Raw genomic sequence first — 19,022 nt, 5'->3', positions numbered from 1 at the left:
GCTTGAGGTTCTCTCTCCCCCTCTCCCTCTGTCCCTCCCTCCCCCGCTTGTGCATGCATGTGCTCTCTCTAATAAATACATTTTTTTTTATTTGAGAGAGAGCACATGCGTGCAGTGGGGAGGGGCAGAGGGAGAGGGAGAAGCAGACTCCCCACTGAGCAGGGACCCTGATGTGGGGTTCGATCATGGGATCATGACCTGAGCTGAAGGTAGACACTTAACTGACTGAGCCACCCAGGTGCCCCAATAAATAAATCTTTTAAAAAAAATACTGCATTAAGATATTATTTATCTTGATTATTGAGTTTTTGCCCCCCCCCCCCCTTAAATTTGCACCCAAGGTGAGTGCTTTATTCACTTTACCCTAATTCTGGCCTTATCTTCTGCTGTAAAATGGGTTCTTTTGTTGGAGGTAAAGTTGAGTAGGATCCTGTAATGTTGAATAAGGGCATTTGGTAAGGCCTTAGTCACAGGGCTAGCAGCAGAGTTGTGGGCAGGGAAGGCAATTCCTTACCTGGAATGGGTATCCCTGCAAGGGGATTGCAACCTTGGTTGCATGTCAGAAGCACCTGAAGGGTTTGTAAAATGCCTGTGATCAGATTGTACTCTAGACCAAGAAATCAGTCTCTGCAAGTGGGACCTAAGTAGCAATGATTGTTAAAGCTCCTCAGGTGATTCAGTGTGCCACCAAGCTGAGAACCATTGATCTACATCAGTACTTATTAAACTTTAGTATGTACACGAATCATGTAGAGATTGTGTTAAAATGCAGATGTATTAGCTTCAGGGCCTGAAAGTTGCATTTATAAAAAGCTTCCTGATGCTGCTATTGTTGCTGGTTCATTGACCACACTTGAGTAGGAAGGATTCATGGTCCAGTGTTTTAACCTCACCCTCTCTAGGACAAAGTTGCATCCAGATTTCAGTTAACAAACCCAGGAGACACTACTTCCAGGTGTCTGAGCTAACACTTTAAATCCTGAATCTTGGGTGAATGTACTCATAACAATAAATTCAGCCATACCCAGCCACATATTTTGTCCTCCTTGGTCTAATAACCCTTGAATCTGTTCCTAGCCCATGTCTTTGGAATGTTGCTGATACACATTGGAATGATGCTACAACCCCAGTGTATGTGCTGTTTTTCCAGGGGCAATCTTGTATTTATATCCCTAGGCTGAGCTGGGATCTAAGCCCTCTTAGCAGCCTGGAGGTGGTAAGAAGTAATGGTGGTGATGCTGAGGAGAATGGGCATTTCCTTGTGAAGTAACTGCTTCAAGTGAAGCTACTGAAAGGTTTTTATGCAAGGGAAGCCAATTGGAAGGAGGGAGAAGGGACTGCTTTTTTCAGCAGAAAGGGTTGGAGTTTGGGTGTCCAAAGTTAAACTTCCCATTTAGTTTAAACATCCTGATCTCAGGTTACTGAGTCTCACATTCCTTTCAACGATTGCCCGTACCTTCTCACTGGCAGGGTCGTACTTCTATGTGGCATTGCAGATCTGCAAAACGTACGTGTGGGCATGGGGCCACATCCTCAGCCAGGTCTGTCGTGAGCTGTAAGATTGCAAAATGAAGACATGTTGAAAGAACCAATGCCTTGAGGTTCTACACTGTTAAGCTAGACACTATAGAGTTTTCTACCTGGTTAGTTAATTTTAAAAATGAGAATAAGAGTGAGTACAGATATTTGAAATAATTCTTGGAATGAGTGAATCGCCATTGCTAATCATTGAATATTTAGAGGGTCCTTGAATGTCTGAGATGCTACTGACAGTAGATTCATACATTGTTGATGATTCACATTTTCTGTTTTTTATTTGCAGAAACTTATTGGAGAAGTGTTTAATATTGTGAGCCAACAGTCTACTGCTCGACCTGGCTGCATTATTGAACTCGATGCAATAACCAACCAAGTAAAAACATGCTTGTGAATTGGGGGTATTAATATACTTTATTCACAGTGCTTTATGTGCATATTTCATGGCCAGAATAACTCTCTTGTTTGAGAATACTAAATACAGCCAGCTTCTCTTGATTTCCACAGTGAAAATCTAATGATTTAAGGATTATTCTCCAGCTGATTATTCTCCATATCTGTAGCCTTATTTCCTGTTCAAAGGTCATTCGATTCAGTCAGGGAAACCATGAAGGAAATACAGTACAGCTGCATAGGGGCTTGGTTTCTGGTTTCTCTTTTTATGTTATTCCTCATTTTAACTCAGTTGATAGTTCAGCTTTAGAGTATTTGCCTTGTTAGTCTGAATATTAGATATTTTTACGATATCCATTAAATGCAGATGAAAGTAGGATCAAAGTATACATTTACTTTCTAATCATAGGTCTTTTGTATAGTCATGTTCTTCCCTGGCAACTACCCAGGGAAGAGGGAGAACTCTTCTCCCTACAGTGAGTTTGTAAATCCCTTTCTAGTCCTCAAGATATTTGTTTCTTCAGGATCATATTGATGGACTAAGGGATAGAACTAAGTATTCATTCCAGATAGGAAAAAAAGATTCTTTTGGTGAGGAGTTACCAATATTTTCAAACAAGGAAATGAAGAAAGAGCTAACCGTATTTAAAAACAAATATAGTTGTATTTTTTTTCCCATTGTGCCTGGTACATTCTGTTGGGGAAAATGTAATAATTTCCACCAATGTAGCAAAGTTACCACGTCAGCTCTTGGCAACAGGAATGTGGCTGCCAAACTCAAATTACTAATGCCTCCAAGGAATCTGTGATTTCACAGATTTGGGATTTCCTTATTCCCTCCATAGGGATATGGCAGAAGAGTGGATTGTCTTCATTCCCATAAAGGTCTTCATTTTTAATGGGCTGGGTGTTAAATTCATCTCCCACTTTAGCTCCTTCTCTTCACCATGGGATGTTAACAGGGGTCACTCTTACTTGGCATTATGCTTTTTACTTCATACCTGTTCAAGATTTGTTTCCCCCTCTAGTTGTGACTGTCTTTAACACAAGGGCTGGTAAACTGCAAGCACTGATAAATAGCTAAAAGTCATTCTAGGTTTGTGCCCAGTGTGCTGTATGATTTCTATATCCATGAAGACCTCACCCTTCCCTTTTCATTTATTTTTTTCCCCTGGGGAGGTGACCTTTTTCTCTATATGTGAAGAGATTTTTGGTTTCTATCTGAGAGACATACCATATAACTTTCATAAAAATTTTGTGGGTCAACCTAATACTATAGTCCTTTCATTTCTGTGTAGTTTGTCAGGAGGTTAGTCCCTTTATTCCGTAAGATTTAGCCCACCCATCCATGGTTCCCTTCCTTAGATCTGTGGGGCAGCCATCTAATTATCTTGACACACTTCCATCATAAGATTTTGTTTGGATTTAGTTTGGATTTCCTTGAATTTCAGCTCCCTCTTGTGATATTTTTTTTAAGATTTTATTTATTGACAGAGAGAGACACAGCGAGAGAGGGAACACAAGCAGGGGGAGCGGAGAGGGAGAAGCAGGCGAGGCGAGCAGGGAGCCCGATGCGGGGCTCAATCCCATGACCTGAGCCGAAGGCAGACGCTTAACGATTGAGCCACCCAGGCGCCCCCCCTTTTGTGATTTTAATAAGTGGCCATTTGTGGCCATATTTTTACTCTTTTTCTCTGTGTTGTTCAAAAACGTGCTCATGTAGCATAGCTGACCGTGATGCCTCATCCATCCTTTTAGAAAGCCTAGCTACTTACGTGTAAATATATTAATCCAGGGATGTGTCACTGGATACTGGCTGTCATAGGGCCCCACATAATTCCCACTAGACAGACTGGGAATACGTTGAGGATGTTTCTGGTTTTCCTATTTTTGGTTCCCAAGTGGAATTAGAAAAACTAAGGGAATCCTGTACTAGTTGCCTTATTACATAGTCAGCATAGCCTTCTCCAGTAAGTCATGTGACCTAATATTTTTGAGCTCAGAGTGGTGTAGATCACGTGTGTGTGTGTGTGTGTGTGTGTGTGTGTGTGTGTGTGTGTGTGTGTTTTGAGAAGCAGATCTGTTGATTTGTTTTTGTTAGAGCTCTTCAATTCTGCTATTGGCGATAGCATCTTTGAAAGCAATTTTCTCTGCCCAGGTGATTCTAATGATTTTATTTTCTGTTGCTTTTTCCTTTCTAATTTGTCAGTTGATGAATAGAAATTTAGATTTATTTCTTCTACATTAGTGTTCTTGGGGAGTTGGTGGGTGGAAGATAGGGAATTTCAAAGATAAAACTTTTTTTTTCATATTTTTAGTGTGGCTCAAATACACAGTTGCTTCATGTGTTTCAAGAAGACTTCATTATAGGATACAAACCACATAAGGAAGATATGGAGAAAAAGGAAACAGAAATATTTTTTCAGCCATCACAAGGTACTTTTAAGAAGTAGTCTTGAGTTTAACACCTTAATCTTAAAAAAAAATCTCCAAATTTTTATTGAGTATGGATCTTTATATCAAAAGTCGTCACTCTCATAATTTTTAGCAAATAACACCAGTTCTGTAAAAATTGCTTGTTTGTATGTGAAGAAGGCATGTGGGTGAAAATTACATTTTTTGAAAGACAGTTTCACCAGTGGCATAGACTTTTGCCAAGAAAATGTTACTTATGAATCCTAGTTTAATTGTTTTAAAAAGTAATTTTAATTGTTCAATTCTGCAATTAAATTACTTCGATTGGTAGTAAGTTCCCTGTGGTATCTCAAGCAAACCAGTTAACTTTAGTGTAAGTTTTTAAAAGTCCCCAGTACATTGCTGAAGACCATTGATGAATATATAAGACATTGTTTTGTATGGTATATCAGGAACCTCAGGTACACTGTGAATTAAAGGTACCATCTAACGGTGTTCCCCTCTGATATGTAGTATTTGTTTTTTGTATGTGAAAGAAAGTAGTTCTCCATAAGAGCCTTCAAGAATAGACCCCATATGATGTTTAAACTTTATTATTTAGCTTAAAATGTTCCCTTTAAAAGTTCTAACTTTGTAATTATAAAACAGTCATATTCTATTTGAATGTAGAACATATGTGAACATAGAACAAATAGAATATTTTCTATTTGAAAGAAGGAAAGACATGTTCTACTTTAAGAATTCATTTTATATGATGAACATTTTTTTAGTTTACAAAAGGTTTCCAGATACTTTATCTAATTTGGTTATAGATCATAAGTATCTAAATGGACATAATTAATTTTTTTGATGTAGCTTGTATCACAGAATTATATATAGACACTTATGAACAGTATTTGTACCAAATTTGTATAGGTGATTGCCTTTTCTTTAGTGAAAAATAAGAAGGAATTCTCTGACATGTCTTCACCACTCACTAGTAATTTTTTCCTTTCATGCATCTTCTTACATTAATACTTTTCTTCTTAATAAGTTATACAGTTGTCACATGGTTTTATTTTACTATCAGTAGGGTATAACAGGACTGCTTTATAGATTTAAAATGTGCTTTTCCATAATATTTCACCTTTATCTGGGTTGAACTTTTTTATATGCTTTCCCACAAACCTAGGTACTGTTTATCATTCTACCTCTAAGAAGAAATTCATACCAACCTACTAGAAACAATGCTTATGGAAATTCAGTATTTTATTATATTTTTAATTGAAAGACTTATATTTAAGAATATTTTTTTATTTCCCTTTTTTGATATTTCTTTATGTCATTGCAAAATTAGGCCAAAAGATTTCCTAATGTCTTTCTTGGTTTTCCTTTAGATTTTGTGCAGTTTCTTTGATATTTGTCTTGATTTTATAGCTATTTTCTTAAAGGACTTGATAGGCATAAGTTCTTTCTTCCCTGCCCCTGCCTTATTTTGTACTTTCTAAGTTTTAATTAAAAATTAATTTCTCTTTTAATTTATTTTAAGTAGGCTCCATGCCCAACATGGGGCCTGAACTCATGACCTTGAGGTCAAGAGTCCCAAGGTCTACTAGGCACTCCTCTAATTTCTCTTTTAATTAAGAAAAATGCCAATTGTGGACAAAAGTAGAGTGCATAGTTTAAAGATTTTAAGGTTTTGTTTCACTTGCTTTATCTATCCTATTTTCCTTTTATCCTAAAAAGTTTTTTTGAAAAAAAATTATTTTAGAGAGTGAGCAAGAGTGGGGAGGGGCAGAGGAAGAGAGAAAACCCTGAAGCACACTCCCTGCTGAGTGCAGAACCTGATGTGGGGCTCAGTCCCATGACCCCAAGACCATGACCTGAGCCAAAATCAAGAGTCAGCCGCTTAACCAACTGAGCCACCCAGGCGCCCCTTCCTGAAATATTTTAAAACAAACCCAGCCATCACGTTTAACTCCTGTGTACTTCCACATACATTTCTAAAAATGACTTTCTTAAATGAGTGCCATTATCACATTGATAAATAACAAAATTCCTCAGAATTATGTAACAACTAGTCCATATTTACTTTATTCAGTTGTCTCAAAAATGTCAAAAGTTATTTGGTTTTCATTTGTTTGGATCCATATCCAAATGAAATCTATACATTGTATTTCATTGTTTAAGGGTCTTTTAATCTAAAGTGACTCCCACTTTTTATTCTCTCATCATGCCACTTACTTGTTTTAGAGAAAATTATTTTGTAAGAATTTCCCTAACTAGTTACTTAGGGTGTTATTCAAACTTTCTCCTATCAGGAGATTACCTATGTAGATTTTATTAGATCCAGGTTCAACTTCCTAGGTGATGCTGTGTCCTTCCTAGAAGGACATAAGAAAGAACATCACTTAGGATGTCTCATTTTTAGTGATGCTAAGATGCAGAAGATTCAGGTGGTGGTTCCAATGTAATGTTTGCTGCAATCTACTATACCACGGTTTCTTCAAATAATGTTGTTTTTGAACCCATTATTACATCAAAGATTGCAAAATTACAATTTCCTAACTTTATCAGTTCTCATTTATTTATTAGCTGGAAAGTATTTGTAAAGAAAAGCTTTCCCTTATCAACTAGAGCTATTTGGTTACTTTGAAATAGAGTTATTTTTAGGAAAGGCAGGGTAAGTATTTAGTTCCTTCCCTTTAATTAGCAATTTCAGAGGAGGGAGTTTGTGCCCAAGTTATCACCAGGGATTACTGATGAATATGTTATTGTTGTTGTTTAGCTTTCTTTTTCTTTTGAGTATCATTATGAATCCATTTTTTAGAAACTCTTTATAGAAAAATAATATAGATACAAAGAGGTACTCATCACTCATGATTTTTATATACTTAGCATATTTCAGTCAGTTTTCAGTCATTATTCTTTTTAATGCTCACATGGTCCTATATTAGGCTAGTGAGGACCCTTTCAAGTTGGTCCTGAGTCCTTTTGACACAGCCTTATTATTCTTACTATTTTACTTTCTTTCGGGTACCATAAGTTATCCTAGGCTCATGTTGTAGATACCCTTTGCAAGAATGGAGTCATCACTCCAGACTGTTCTTTTTAATGGGGTGTGGTATTTGAAGACCACAATTAGAGCTCTAGCCGTGCTCATTGCCAAGGAGTTGTCATTATGGGTTTTCATTTTTAAAGAAAGTTTTTGCTCAGTATCACTCATCAGGGAAATTAAAATTGAAACCATAATGAGATATCACCTCACATATGTCAAAATAGCTAAAATAAAAAACATGAGAAATAACAAGTGTTGGCGAGGATGTGGAGAAAAAGAAATCCCCATGCATTGTTGATAGGAATGTAAACTGGCACAGCCACTGTGGAAAACAGTATGAAGTTTCCTCAAAAATTTAAAAACAGAACAACCCTATGATGTAGTAATTGTACTACTTGGTATTTTTACCTAAAGACTATACAAACACTAATTTGAAAAGATATATGCACCCCTGTGCTTATTGCAGCATTATTTACAATAGCCAAGATATGGAAGCAGCCCAAGTGTCCATCGACAGATGAATGGATAAAGGTGATGTGGTATATATACACAATGGAATATTATGCAGCCATAAAAAAGAATGAAATCTTGTCATTTGTAGCAACATGGATGGAGCTAGAGAGTATAATGAGAAGTGAAATAAGCCAGTGAGAGAAAGACAAATACCATGCGATTTCATTTATATGTGGAATTTAAGAAAAAAACAATTGAACAAAGGAAAAAAAAAGAGGCAAACCAAAAAACTAACTCCTAACTATAGAAAATAGATGGTTACCAGAGGGGAGGTGGGCGGGGGGAGGGGTGACATAGATGAAGGGGATTAGGAGCACACTTGTCAGGATGAGCACTGAGTAATGTATGGAATTGTTGAATCACTATATTGTACACCTGGAACTAGTAGAACACTTACATTAACTCTACTAGAATTAAAAGGAAAATAAAAAATACAAAGTTTTTGTTTTGTGTAGATTTTATTTTCATATGTGAAAAATACAATTGTGGGGCGCCTGGGTGGCTCAGTCGGTTAAGCGTCTGCCTTCGGCTCAGGTCGTGATCCCAGGGTCCTGGGATCGAGCCCCGCATTGGGCTCCCTGCTCGGCGGGAAGCCTGCTTCTCCCTCTCCCTCTGCTGCTCCCCCTGCTTGTGTTCCCTCCCTCGCTGTCTCTCTCTCTCTCTGTCAATTAAATAAATAAATAAAATCTTTAAAAAAAAAAAAAGAAAAATATAATTGTCAGCAGGGAAAATTATATCCACAATGTCTTTTGATAAAAGAAATGCATAAAGTTTCTAACAAGTTTCTTCTATACCACCACTACTCCCCTTCCCCCATGACTTTTAAATTAAAAAAAAAAAGCGCTATTTTCATATAAGAAGGAGGATAAATGTTAGTTTGGTTTTCCAAGTGAGGAGTTAGTGTCCCTGTTCCTGTGAGGAGCATCTGGTGAAGCTGAGTGTGCTCTTGCACACTTCCTCTTTTGCTCTGTCTCTCCCTTCCTCTTCCTCTTCCTCTTTGTTTCTCTTCCTTCTCTTCCTTCTGTTTCTTCTTGTCCTTCCTTTCCTTTTTCTCTTACGTGCCCTCTCTTTCTGTTTTCATATTTTTATGAGCTCATGGTTTTTTATATAGTCAATATGTTTTAATAAATTGTATTCATTTTTATTCTTTGACACTCAGATTGTCCCATCTTTGACCAATAGGTATAACTTCATGTTGGCTTTTGTGTACTTTGGACATAGTCCCATTAGTCTTTGATAGCTACCTAACTTTTGGCACAAAAATTACATAAAATTCCTAAATATCTATTTTGCCCTCTTTCTCCCAACTTGTATACATATCAAGAGAAGTTTTTTAAAATGTCTTTCTTTTAACCCAGTAGAACTATAACTTAAATATACTTTTCTTTTGAACAATAGGATATCGTCCACCACCATTTTCAGAAAAGTTCTTTCTAGTAGTAATTGAAAAGGACAGCAATAATAACTCTGTTCTCCATATGTGGCACCTTCATCTTAAGTCTGTACAAGCATGCTTAGGTAAGTAATTATTTTATGCAGAGATGATGTGAAATAAATTCAGTTTACTGAGTATGTTTTAGGTTGGTTAATTCTTTAAAATGAAGATCCAGTGAACTATAAATTGAGTTGCTGGATTGAAGAATGGATATGCCAAGCTTTTAATTATAAGATCATAAATAATTGATGAAGCTGACTAATCTAAAACGAAACCAGTCTGTGGGCACATTAGACATATTTTTTAAAAGTTTGATCAATTTATTTTTTCAGTTAATATTTATTTAATGCTTATTATGACTCTGTTCTAGACACTATGTCTCTATAAATTTGTTTTGCCTGTAAAATTAATATTGTACTTTTCTGTGGATTAATACACACTTTCATCTGACATAATGTACTTAGCTTTAGAATCACTACATCGACATGGATGGAACTAGAGGGTATTATGCTAAGTGAAATAAGTCAGTCAGAGAGAGACAATTGTCATATGGTTTCACTCATGTGGAATATAAGAGATAACGCAGAGGATCATAGGGGAAGGGAGGGAAAACTGAATGGGAAGAAATCAGAGAGGAAGACAAACCATGAGAGACTCTTGATTCTGGGGAACAAACAGGTTTGTGGAAAGGGAGGTGGGTGGGGGGATGGGGTAATTTGGTGATGGGCATTAGGGCACGTGATGTGATGAGCACTGGGTGTTATACACAACTAATGAATCATTGAACACTACACCAAAAACTAATGATGTACTATATGTTGGCTAATTGAATTAAAAAAAAAAAATCACTGGGGCACCTGGGTGGCTCAGTCATTAAGCGCCTGCCTTCGGCTCAGGTCATGATCCCAGAGTCCTGGGATCAAGCCCCGCATCAGGCTCCTTGCTCAGAGAGAAGCCTGCTTCTCCCTCTCCCATTCCCCCTGCTTGTATTCCCTCTCTCGCTGTGTCCCTCTCTGTCAAATTAATAAAATCTTTAAAAAAAAAAAAAAAAGAATCACTAAGAGAAGCAGATTTGCTATTTATAAAAATACGATTGAGCATCTGAAGCTCATACATAAGTCATCTGTTTTTGTAGAATATTAAGAAATCCCAACAGTGATAAGTTATATTAGCCCTGCTTTTGCTGTACACATTCATATTGATTTCTTAGCAAATTAGAAAATCTGTAGTATGAAGCAAAGATGTTGATCATGGATCCTTCTTTTTAGAACAAACTTTTACTTTCTGAGAGATAATTATTAAAATGAACTGCACAGACAGCCGTATGAAACTGAATCTGCTTTAAACTGGTTAACTCAAAATCTTTTAAAAGATTTTATTTTTTCTGGTGGTTATATAATTCTGATTTTATACACATTAAACATTTAATACAGTCAACTAATATTTGTTGTTCCCCTTGTAATTCACAGTATCACATAACCTTATAAATGGTTCTAACTGAGCCATGAACTTGGGTTAGAAAAGCCAAATGATTTGATAGAACCTTTACCTGTACCCGTTTGAGCCTACTCTTCTTGAGGCAGCAGGAATCCAAAAGTTCTTTCAAAGCCTTTGAATTTCATTCTTGGTGTTACATGTTGTTTCACAAAAATGCAAGAGTAGAGCTAGTTATATGACTGTAGGAAAGTCATGAAGCTCTCTGAACTTAAATTCTTTCATTTACTATGTGAGGCAATACCTTGCCATTTCTCAAAGTTTGATTCACGATGCTCTGTTTCAGAAATACCTGGGCCGTTTATTAATGCAGATTTCTGGTGTTTATCCCAAAACAACTGAATCAGTCTTTCTGTGGTGAGGTCCAGGAATCTGCCTGGTAACAAGTTTCTCCTCAAGCTTTTGATACTTTTTAAAGATTTATTTATTTATTTTAGAGAGAGAGAGAGAGAGAGAGCCTGTGTATGAGTGCACAAGTTGGGGGGGAGGGGCAAAGGGAGAGAATCCCCAAGCAGACTCCCCACTGAGCAGGGAGCCTGACCACTGGTTGGATCCCATGACCCATGAGATCATGACTTGAGCCGAAACCAAGAGTCAGACACTTGACCAACTGAGCCACCGAGGCACCCCAAGCTTTTGATCCTTTTTAAAATTTGAGAACATTGGACGAAATAACTTGAGGTTTTTTTTTTCTAGTTTTTACACGTTGTGATTAAGTCTCTGTGATGGAGTTGGTGATGCTAAGAATAAAATAAAAAAAAAAAGTCTGTCAAAGTAGCCGAGCGAAAGTCTGAAAATTGTCCTTGTCTCCGAAGTACTTTTAAAGTCTTTGTTTCTTAAATGATAACAAAGTATTATTCTAGCTTATGTATATAGTGATGATAGTAATATATTTCATAATTTATCTTCAAAGCTAAAGCTTCAGAAGGCATTTCATCAGAGAGTCTACTTTCAGTCCCTGGACAGAAGAATGTAGACTCCTCTCCAGAAACTTCTCCTAGTGTGAGCCCCATGCCACACTCTGCATCAATTGCCAATCTTCAAACTGCTAGTAAACTTATTCTGAGTTCTAGACTGGTCTATAGCCAACCTCTTGATCTCCCAGAAGGAGTTGAAGTAATAAGAGCAACGCCTTCCGCAGGTAAGGTAACTTGAAGACTGGGCAGTTGTAGCTCAGAGTGGCCTTCAGTGGGTAAAATGGATGAACCTTTCTGAAATATGTGTTATGTGGACAATTGTAATTTTCTAGTAATGATTTATCTGTTTAGAAATCACAGATCTGTACCTCTGAAACAAATAATGCGATATATATTAAGAAAAAAAAAAGATAGCAGGAGGGGAAGAATGAAGGGGAGTAAGTCGGAGGGGAGACGAACCATGAGAGACGATGGACTCTGAAAAACAAACTGAGGTTTCTAGAGGGGAGAGGGGTGGGGGGATGGGTTAGCCTGGTGATGGGTATTAAAGAGGGCACGTTCTGCGTGGAGCACTGGGTGTTATGCACAAACAATGAATCATGGAACACTACATCAAAAACTAATGATGTAATATATGGTGATTAACATAACAATAAAAAATTTAAAGAGGTAAAAAAAAAAAGAAACATGTCTTTATTGGAAAGTTTCCTGTGATAAAGGTAATCAGCCTGAGGGAAAGTGATAAGTTTTGATGTGAAGTTTCTTGCCTGCACTATGATTTCCTACGAATAGGAATAATATGATAGTACAGTTGCAAAGAACAAATGTGTTCATTTGCAAATCGTTGGAACTTTTTTTAAATTGAGGCTGTTCATTAGCACGTTGTGCTAATCATGTATCACCTTTATTAAATATGTTTGAGCAGGAATTGGCAGGTAGTGTGGGGAAGATATGTAGGATGCACGGTTATAGTTTGGCTAGCCTAGAATGATACTGAATTTAACAAGGCAGATAGTTTGGAGGGCAGGTATATTTAAAATGATCTGTCACTTGTAGAACTATTATTAACGAGTTCCCAGAATATTATTTTTGGGAACTGAAATTGGAGGTTCAAGACTGTTCTAATTACTGGTGAATGATTTTGAGTATGAAGGTTCTTTTTTCATCCATAAGATAGGTTTGAATTCAGAGTTGGAAAGATCACATTAACGGTTTACTCTAGGCTTTTGTGGCAGGTGCATTCTGGGCCAGTTTTTAGTCTTTCAAAGTGTTTGGAAAGTTTGGGGTATACACAAGTTTATCAGAATTGGTAATATAATAAATTATATTTTGCAGAGGCTTTGTAAAATGCTTCTAAATATGTTACTTGACAGTAACATTCCGAGGGAAGTAGTAACATGACCCCTAATATTTAGATGGAAAAGGCTCCGATGTTGAAGTGGCTTTCCCAGCATTTCAGAGTTATTGATGGACTAGAACTTGAATCCAGGTCTTCTGACCCCAGTCCTTATCACTGTTACTCCTCACGTTACAGTTGACAGTGGATGGGCAGTGTTGGTTTTGGCAGTCAGGATTAATTATGAGGATTCTGGTTCAATGTTGTGAGTTCGAATTAACCTTATAGAAATGGTGAGATCTAGCAGTCTGTTTAGCTGTCTGAAAACATTTTGTTGGTAGGGGCAGATAGGGTTTGGATTATTCAGGGGCTGGGTTAGGGGCATTTGAATGGGAAACTGTAGTGATGGCTTAAGCATCTCTGATGAAAGTGAAAACAAGCGGAGACTGAAAGTCCAGCGAGGCATGTAGTGAAGGCCTATGTAAATTACAGCAGGTAACAGATTTAGTGATAACAGGTTGACTTGTTTTATTGTGTTTGAGTTTTATTTTAATGGAATATTCACCTCATTTAAACTTAATCACCTAAGAACTAATTAAGTGATTATTCATAATTTCATTTCACCAATGGGCTGTTCAAGACTTGTGTAGATATCTTGGCCAGTGGATGGTTAGTGTAAAGCACTAGTTAAGGGGGGTTTGCAGAATTATAATGAAGAAGCTTATAGTGGCTTTGTATTTATGACATTGTAGAACTTGATTATTAGCATTTTATTTTGTGGTTCTATTATCATGACTATCTGCTTTTTATTTTTTAAGGTCATTTGAGTTCTTCTTCAATTTATCCGGTGTGCCTTGCACCTTATTTAGTGGTTACAACTTGTTCTGACAATAAAGTACGCTTCTGGAAGTGTAGTATGGAAGCCAACCTACAATGCAAAAGTGATGAGAAGGAAACTTACCATTGGAGGAGATGGCCCTTGATGAATGATGAAGGAGAAGATAACAGCAGTACAGTGAACATTGTGGGAAGACCAGTTGCTGTTAGCTGTTCCTACACGGGTCGCCTTGCCGTGGCTTACAAACAACCAGTCCACCACAATGGTTTTGTTTCTAAAGAATTTTCCATGCATGTTTGCATCTTTGAATGTGAATCTACAGGAGGATCAGAATGGGTTCTAGAACAAACAATTCATCTTGATGATTTGGTCAAGGTTGGGAGTGTACTTGATTCAAGGGTCAGTGTTGACAGTAATCTGTTTGTGTACAGTAAATCAGATGCACTTTTGAGCAAGGATAGATACCTTATTCCAAATATCAAACATTTAGTACATTTGGACTGGGTATCAAAAGAAGATGGCTCCCACATTCTCACAGTGGGGGTTGGTGCTAATATCTTCATGTACGGGCGGCTTTCAGGAATTGTGACTGAGCAAATCAATAGTAAGGATGGAGTAGCTGTCATTACTTTACCACTAGGTGGTAGTATCAAGCAAGGAGTTAGGTCAAGATGGGTTCTTCTTAGATCTATAGACTTGGTGTCTTCTGTTGATGGTACACCTTCGCTGCCTGTTTCTCTCTCCTGGGTGAGAGATGGGATATTGGTGGTAGGAATGGATTGTGAAATGCACGTGTATGCACAGTGGAAGCACGCTGTCAAATTTGGAGACATTGAACCTGATAGTCCTGATGCAGAAGAGACAGCAATACAAGATCATTCTGCCTTTAAATCCAGTATGTTATCAAGGAAAAGTATTGTTGAAGGCACAGCTATTGCTGATGATGTTTTTTGTTCACCAACTGTAGTTCAGGATGGTGGCTTATTTGAGGCCGCACATGTACTTTCCCCTACTCTCCCACAGTATCATCCAACTCAGCTGTTAGAATTGATGGATTTAGGGAAAGTTCGGAGGGCTAAAGCTATTCTCTCTCATTTAGTAAAATGCATTGCAGGTGAAGTTGCAATAGTTAGAGATGCTGATGCTGGAGAAGGGACTAAGCGACATCTTTCCCGAACCATTAGCGTAAGTGGCAGTACGGCGAAGGATACCGTCACCATAGGAAAGGATGGTACTCGAGATTATACTGAGATAGATTCTATTCCTCCACTACCACTATATGCACTGCTTGCTGCAGATCAAGATACAACCTACAGAATTTCAGAAGAAAGTACAAAAATACCCCAGAGCTATGAAGATCATACCAAAAGTGAACCAGAAGATCAGTATTCAGAGCTGTTCCAAATCCAGGATATAACAACAGATGATATAGATTTAGAGCCAGAACAGAGAGAAAACAAGTCAAAAGTAATAAATCTTTCTCAGTATGGACCCGCTTACTTTGGCCAAGAACATGCTAGGGTACTTTCAAGTCATCTTATGCACTCAAGTCTACCAGGCCTTACCCGTTTGGAGCAGATGTTCCTTGTAGCTTTGGCTGATACGGTGGCTACCACCAGTACGGAGCTTGATGAAAACAGAGATAAGAGTTATTCAGGTAAATATTCTCACTAAAATTTACAAAGTTATCATGAATAGAGTCATTTCTATAATGTATATAATGACTCACATATTAAATTGCAGTCTTTCTTTAAACCTTGCGGTGACAAGACCTCTCTAGTAGACAATTATTGTTACATAATATGATTAATTGTGAAAGAAAAGACAGTTGGGGTAGGCTATGACTTGCACATATGACTTCATGGATTTGTGATATCTGTGTGCATTCTCACATGAGTTTTTACACTGAAAGCTTTGTGTCATTTTAGATCTATGTAGTCTTGTTTTTTCAAACATATTGACTCCTATGGCTTATTTTAATTTTTATTTTACTTTTAGTAATAATAGCCCATTTGATAATTTTACTATTGAACTGTGAGGCTCATAGGGACCTCGTGAACTGAACTTGTTCCTCTTCCCTTTTCTAAGTATAAATTTTTTTTTTTTTTACAATTACCTAATTTTCTCTGGAACGTCTCTTGAGAAACAGGTTTTAATACATTTCACTCTAATGTATGTCTTGATTAATTTGCTCTGTAACCAGACCATTTTTGGCTGTCTCCTGAAACTAGATCCCATTCTCTTTTATGCAGATAGTTGAAGGTAATGGTGTTGATTGTAAATGATGGCATTAGCCAAGGAGACCGAAAATTATTGATCATTCATTCATTCAGTAAACATTGTGGAGGAGTGAACAGTTGCTATGTGCCAGGCACTTTATGTACTTTTTCATACTTAATTATCACAGCAATCTTCTGGTAGGTAGCTATTATTATACTAAATTTTATAGATGAAGACACTGATCCTTAGGGAGATTAAGTGACATATAAGATCACACACGTAGTAAATGGCAGAACTGGGGTTCATATGTGGATACATCATTGCCTCCCAGCGTGTACTCTTATTATTTCACAAGACCTCCAAATTTGAGGAAAAAAGACTGTTCTTCAAAGCTACCTGGAATATATCTCTTCATACAGGTTTATCTCCTTATAATATATCCCCAAAGTTTTCTCTTTGTAGATTAAAATAACTAGAGACCTTAGAAGCTTTTGCCTGTGACCAATTTCCTAAACATGTTAATTAAAACAAATCCTAATGATTATGAGGTGTTGTGTACAATAGAGCAAGGTTCTCCCCAGAATAGTCTTAAGCCTTTGTTGGAAACTTTAGAGTTTTTACTCTAGGATATTAAGAAAATAGGCCACAATCCATGGAAAAAATAGCCTAAACTTTCTGATTCAGAACTGTGTGATTGGCTGGGCAATATTAAAATGGCTCATCCTGGTCACAGTGCCCTTTCATGAGGTAACTAAGGCAGGAATTAATGTGTCCATTTCACAGTGGGATACTGAAGCTCAGAGTTAGTATGTTGCACATCTCAGTAAATGGATTCTAAGTAAATGAATTCTTCCCAGTGGAATTAAAGGTATTCCTGACTCTCCTTTCTCTTACACCCCATATGCAGTCTTTGGACAAATGCTACCAGTTCTCCTACATTCAGGATCCAGTGATTTCTCACCACTTCTCCTATTACCACTTTGGTCCAAGTCACTGTCCCCTCTGGCCTGGTTATCGACAAAGTCTCCAAAACTGCTTCATTCTTGGCACCTCGGTCTGTTTTCCACATAGGAACCAGCGATTAATCACATTTAATCTCTCCTCTGCTCAGCATACACCAGTGGCTTGCTATCTCACTTTAGAATAGAAGCCAGATCCTTGCAGAGGTCCACAAGGCCCCGTGTGATCTGCATTCATTTTCACTCTACTACATTGGCCTCCTTGTGTCCCAGGAAGACGATAGACACGGTTCTGTCTCACGGTCTTTGCACATTTTGTTTCCTCTGTGTGGAATGCTCATTTTCCAAATTTATGCCCAGCTCATTCCCTTATCTCCTCAGGTTTCTGCTGAAACATCATCTTCTTGGAAAGTTCTTCCCTGGCTACACTATATAAAATAGAACACTCTTGCTCCAGTACTCTCTTTCTGTCAAGCCTGCTTTTTATTTCTTTCTGTAGCATTACTTGCCATCAGACACATTGTTTCTTTGTTGTTTGTTTTTGTCTCCTAAAATGTAAGCACTGTGAGAGGAGAGATTTTGTCTTATTTACCACCAAATCCCCAGCACCTAAACTGTGGCTCACCTGTAGTAGATGCTTGATTTGTTGAATAGAGAAATGAATGAATGGATGAATGAAAATAGCTAATGGGAAGTAGAGCTGAAACTTGAACTTTGAGAATTTAAAACATTTTATTTTCTTCTAGAAAATATTATTTGATTCAACATTCTTGGTACTTTCTAAGTGGCACTTACTGGTCTGGGTGCTGTTCGTACTTTTGCATTGCTTTCCTCCAACAGTGGCTATAATTTTAATTAAACTCACCACACTTTCATACCTTTGTGCAACTTTTAAATAGGAGTAATATTGTGAAATTAGGTTAAGGGTCAACCTTAGCTTTGTAAAACTAGCCTAGGGAATTGGATTTTAAATCTTTCATAGTACTATATATCAGTTGAGCTAACCAGACTAGAAAATACTACCTTTTTAATAATAATGATAATAAATAAGTGATTTTATTTTAGATCTGTAATTCCTGTCTTTTAAATCTCATCTGAATTCACGTAGGAAATGCTTCTTAAGATTGTACCTAGCTTACTATAGTTAATATATTTTTTTATTGTATTTCAAGATTTCATTTATTATGAGTAGGTGTAAGTACTGTTACTACCTGTACTAATAGGTAATTATATTTTCCCCACACATTTTTCATTTGGGAGTTTTAGTATTTACAAATACTTTTTGTAAAGATATATATATATATTTTTTTTTAATTTTTTATTGTTATGTTAATCACCATATATTACATCATTAGTTTTTGGTGCAGTGTTCCATGATTCATTGTTTGTTCATAACACCCAGTGCTCCATGCAGAACGTGCCCTCCTTAATGCCCATCACCAGGCTAACCCATCCCCCTACCCCCCTCCCCTCTAGAACCCTCAGTTTGTTTTTCAGAGTCCATCATCTCTCATGGTTCGTCTCCCCCTCTGACATACTCCCCTTTTCTTCCTCTCCTGTTATCTTCTTTTTCTTTTTTCTTAAAATATGTTGCATTATTTGTTTCAGAAGTACAGATCTGTGATTCAACAGTCTTGCACAATTCACAGCGCTCACCGTAGCACATACCCTCCCCAGTGTCTATCACCCAGCCACCCCATCCCTCCCAGCCCCAACCACTCCAGTAACACTCAGTTTCTTTCCTGAGATTAAGAATTCCTCATATCAGTGAGGTCATGTGATACATGTCTTTCTCTGATTGACTTATTTCACTCAGCATAACACCCTCCAGTTCCATCCACGTCGTTGCAAATGGCAAGATCTCATTCCTTTTGATGGCTGCATAATATTCCATTGTGTATATATACCACATCTTCTTTATCCATTCAT

At 37.4% G+C, this 19,022-nt stretch overlaps 1 protein-coding gene across 8 annotated transcripts in view; it reads left to right on the top strand.

Annotated features, from left to right (window-relative positions):
• Nucleotides 1–19,022, top strand: part of DMXL2 (Dmx like 2) — a 155,151-nt gene that overhangs the window by 80,980 nt on the left and 55,149 nt on the right. For all 8 annotated transcript variants that reach the window (XM_027570131.2, XM_027570130.2, XM_027570128.2 and 5 more), the window contains 5 exons: nucleotides 1,823–1,912; nucleotides 4,248–4,365; nucleotides 9,293–9,412; nucleotides 11,737–11,964; nucleotides 13,895–15,571. In XM_027570131.2, coding sequence (XP_027425932.2) covers nucleotides 1,823–1,912; nucleotides 4,248–4,365; nucleotides 9,293–9,412; nucleotides 11,737–11,964; nucleotides 13,895–15,571 — 2,233 coding nt within the window. The remainder of the gene's footprint in view (nucleotides 1–1,822; nucleotides 1,913–4,247; nucleotides 4,366–9,292; nucleotides 9,413–11,736; nucleotides 11,965–13,894; nucleotides 15,572–19,022) is intronic.

The sequence above is a fragment of the Zalophus californianus genome, chromosome 6 (assembly GCF_009762305.2).
Source record: "Zalophus californianus isolate mZalCal1 chromosome 6, mZalCal1.pri.v2, whole genome shotgun sequence".
Lineage (NCBI taxonomy): Eukaryota > Metazoa > Chordata > Mammalia > Carnivora > Otariidae > Zalophus > Zalophus californianus.
The sequence above is the reverse complement of the archived record's forward strand: the minus strand, read 5'-3'. Positions and strand labels throughout refer to the sequence as shown.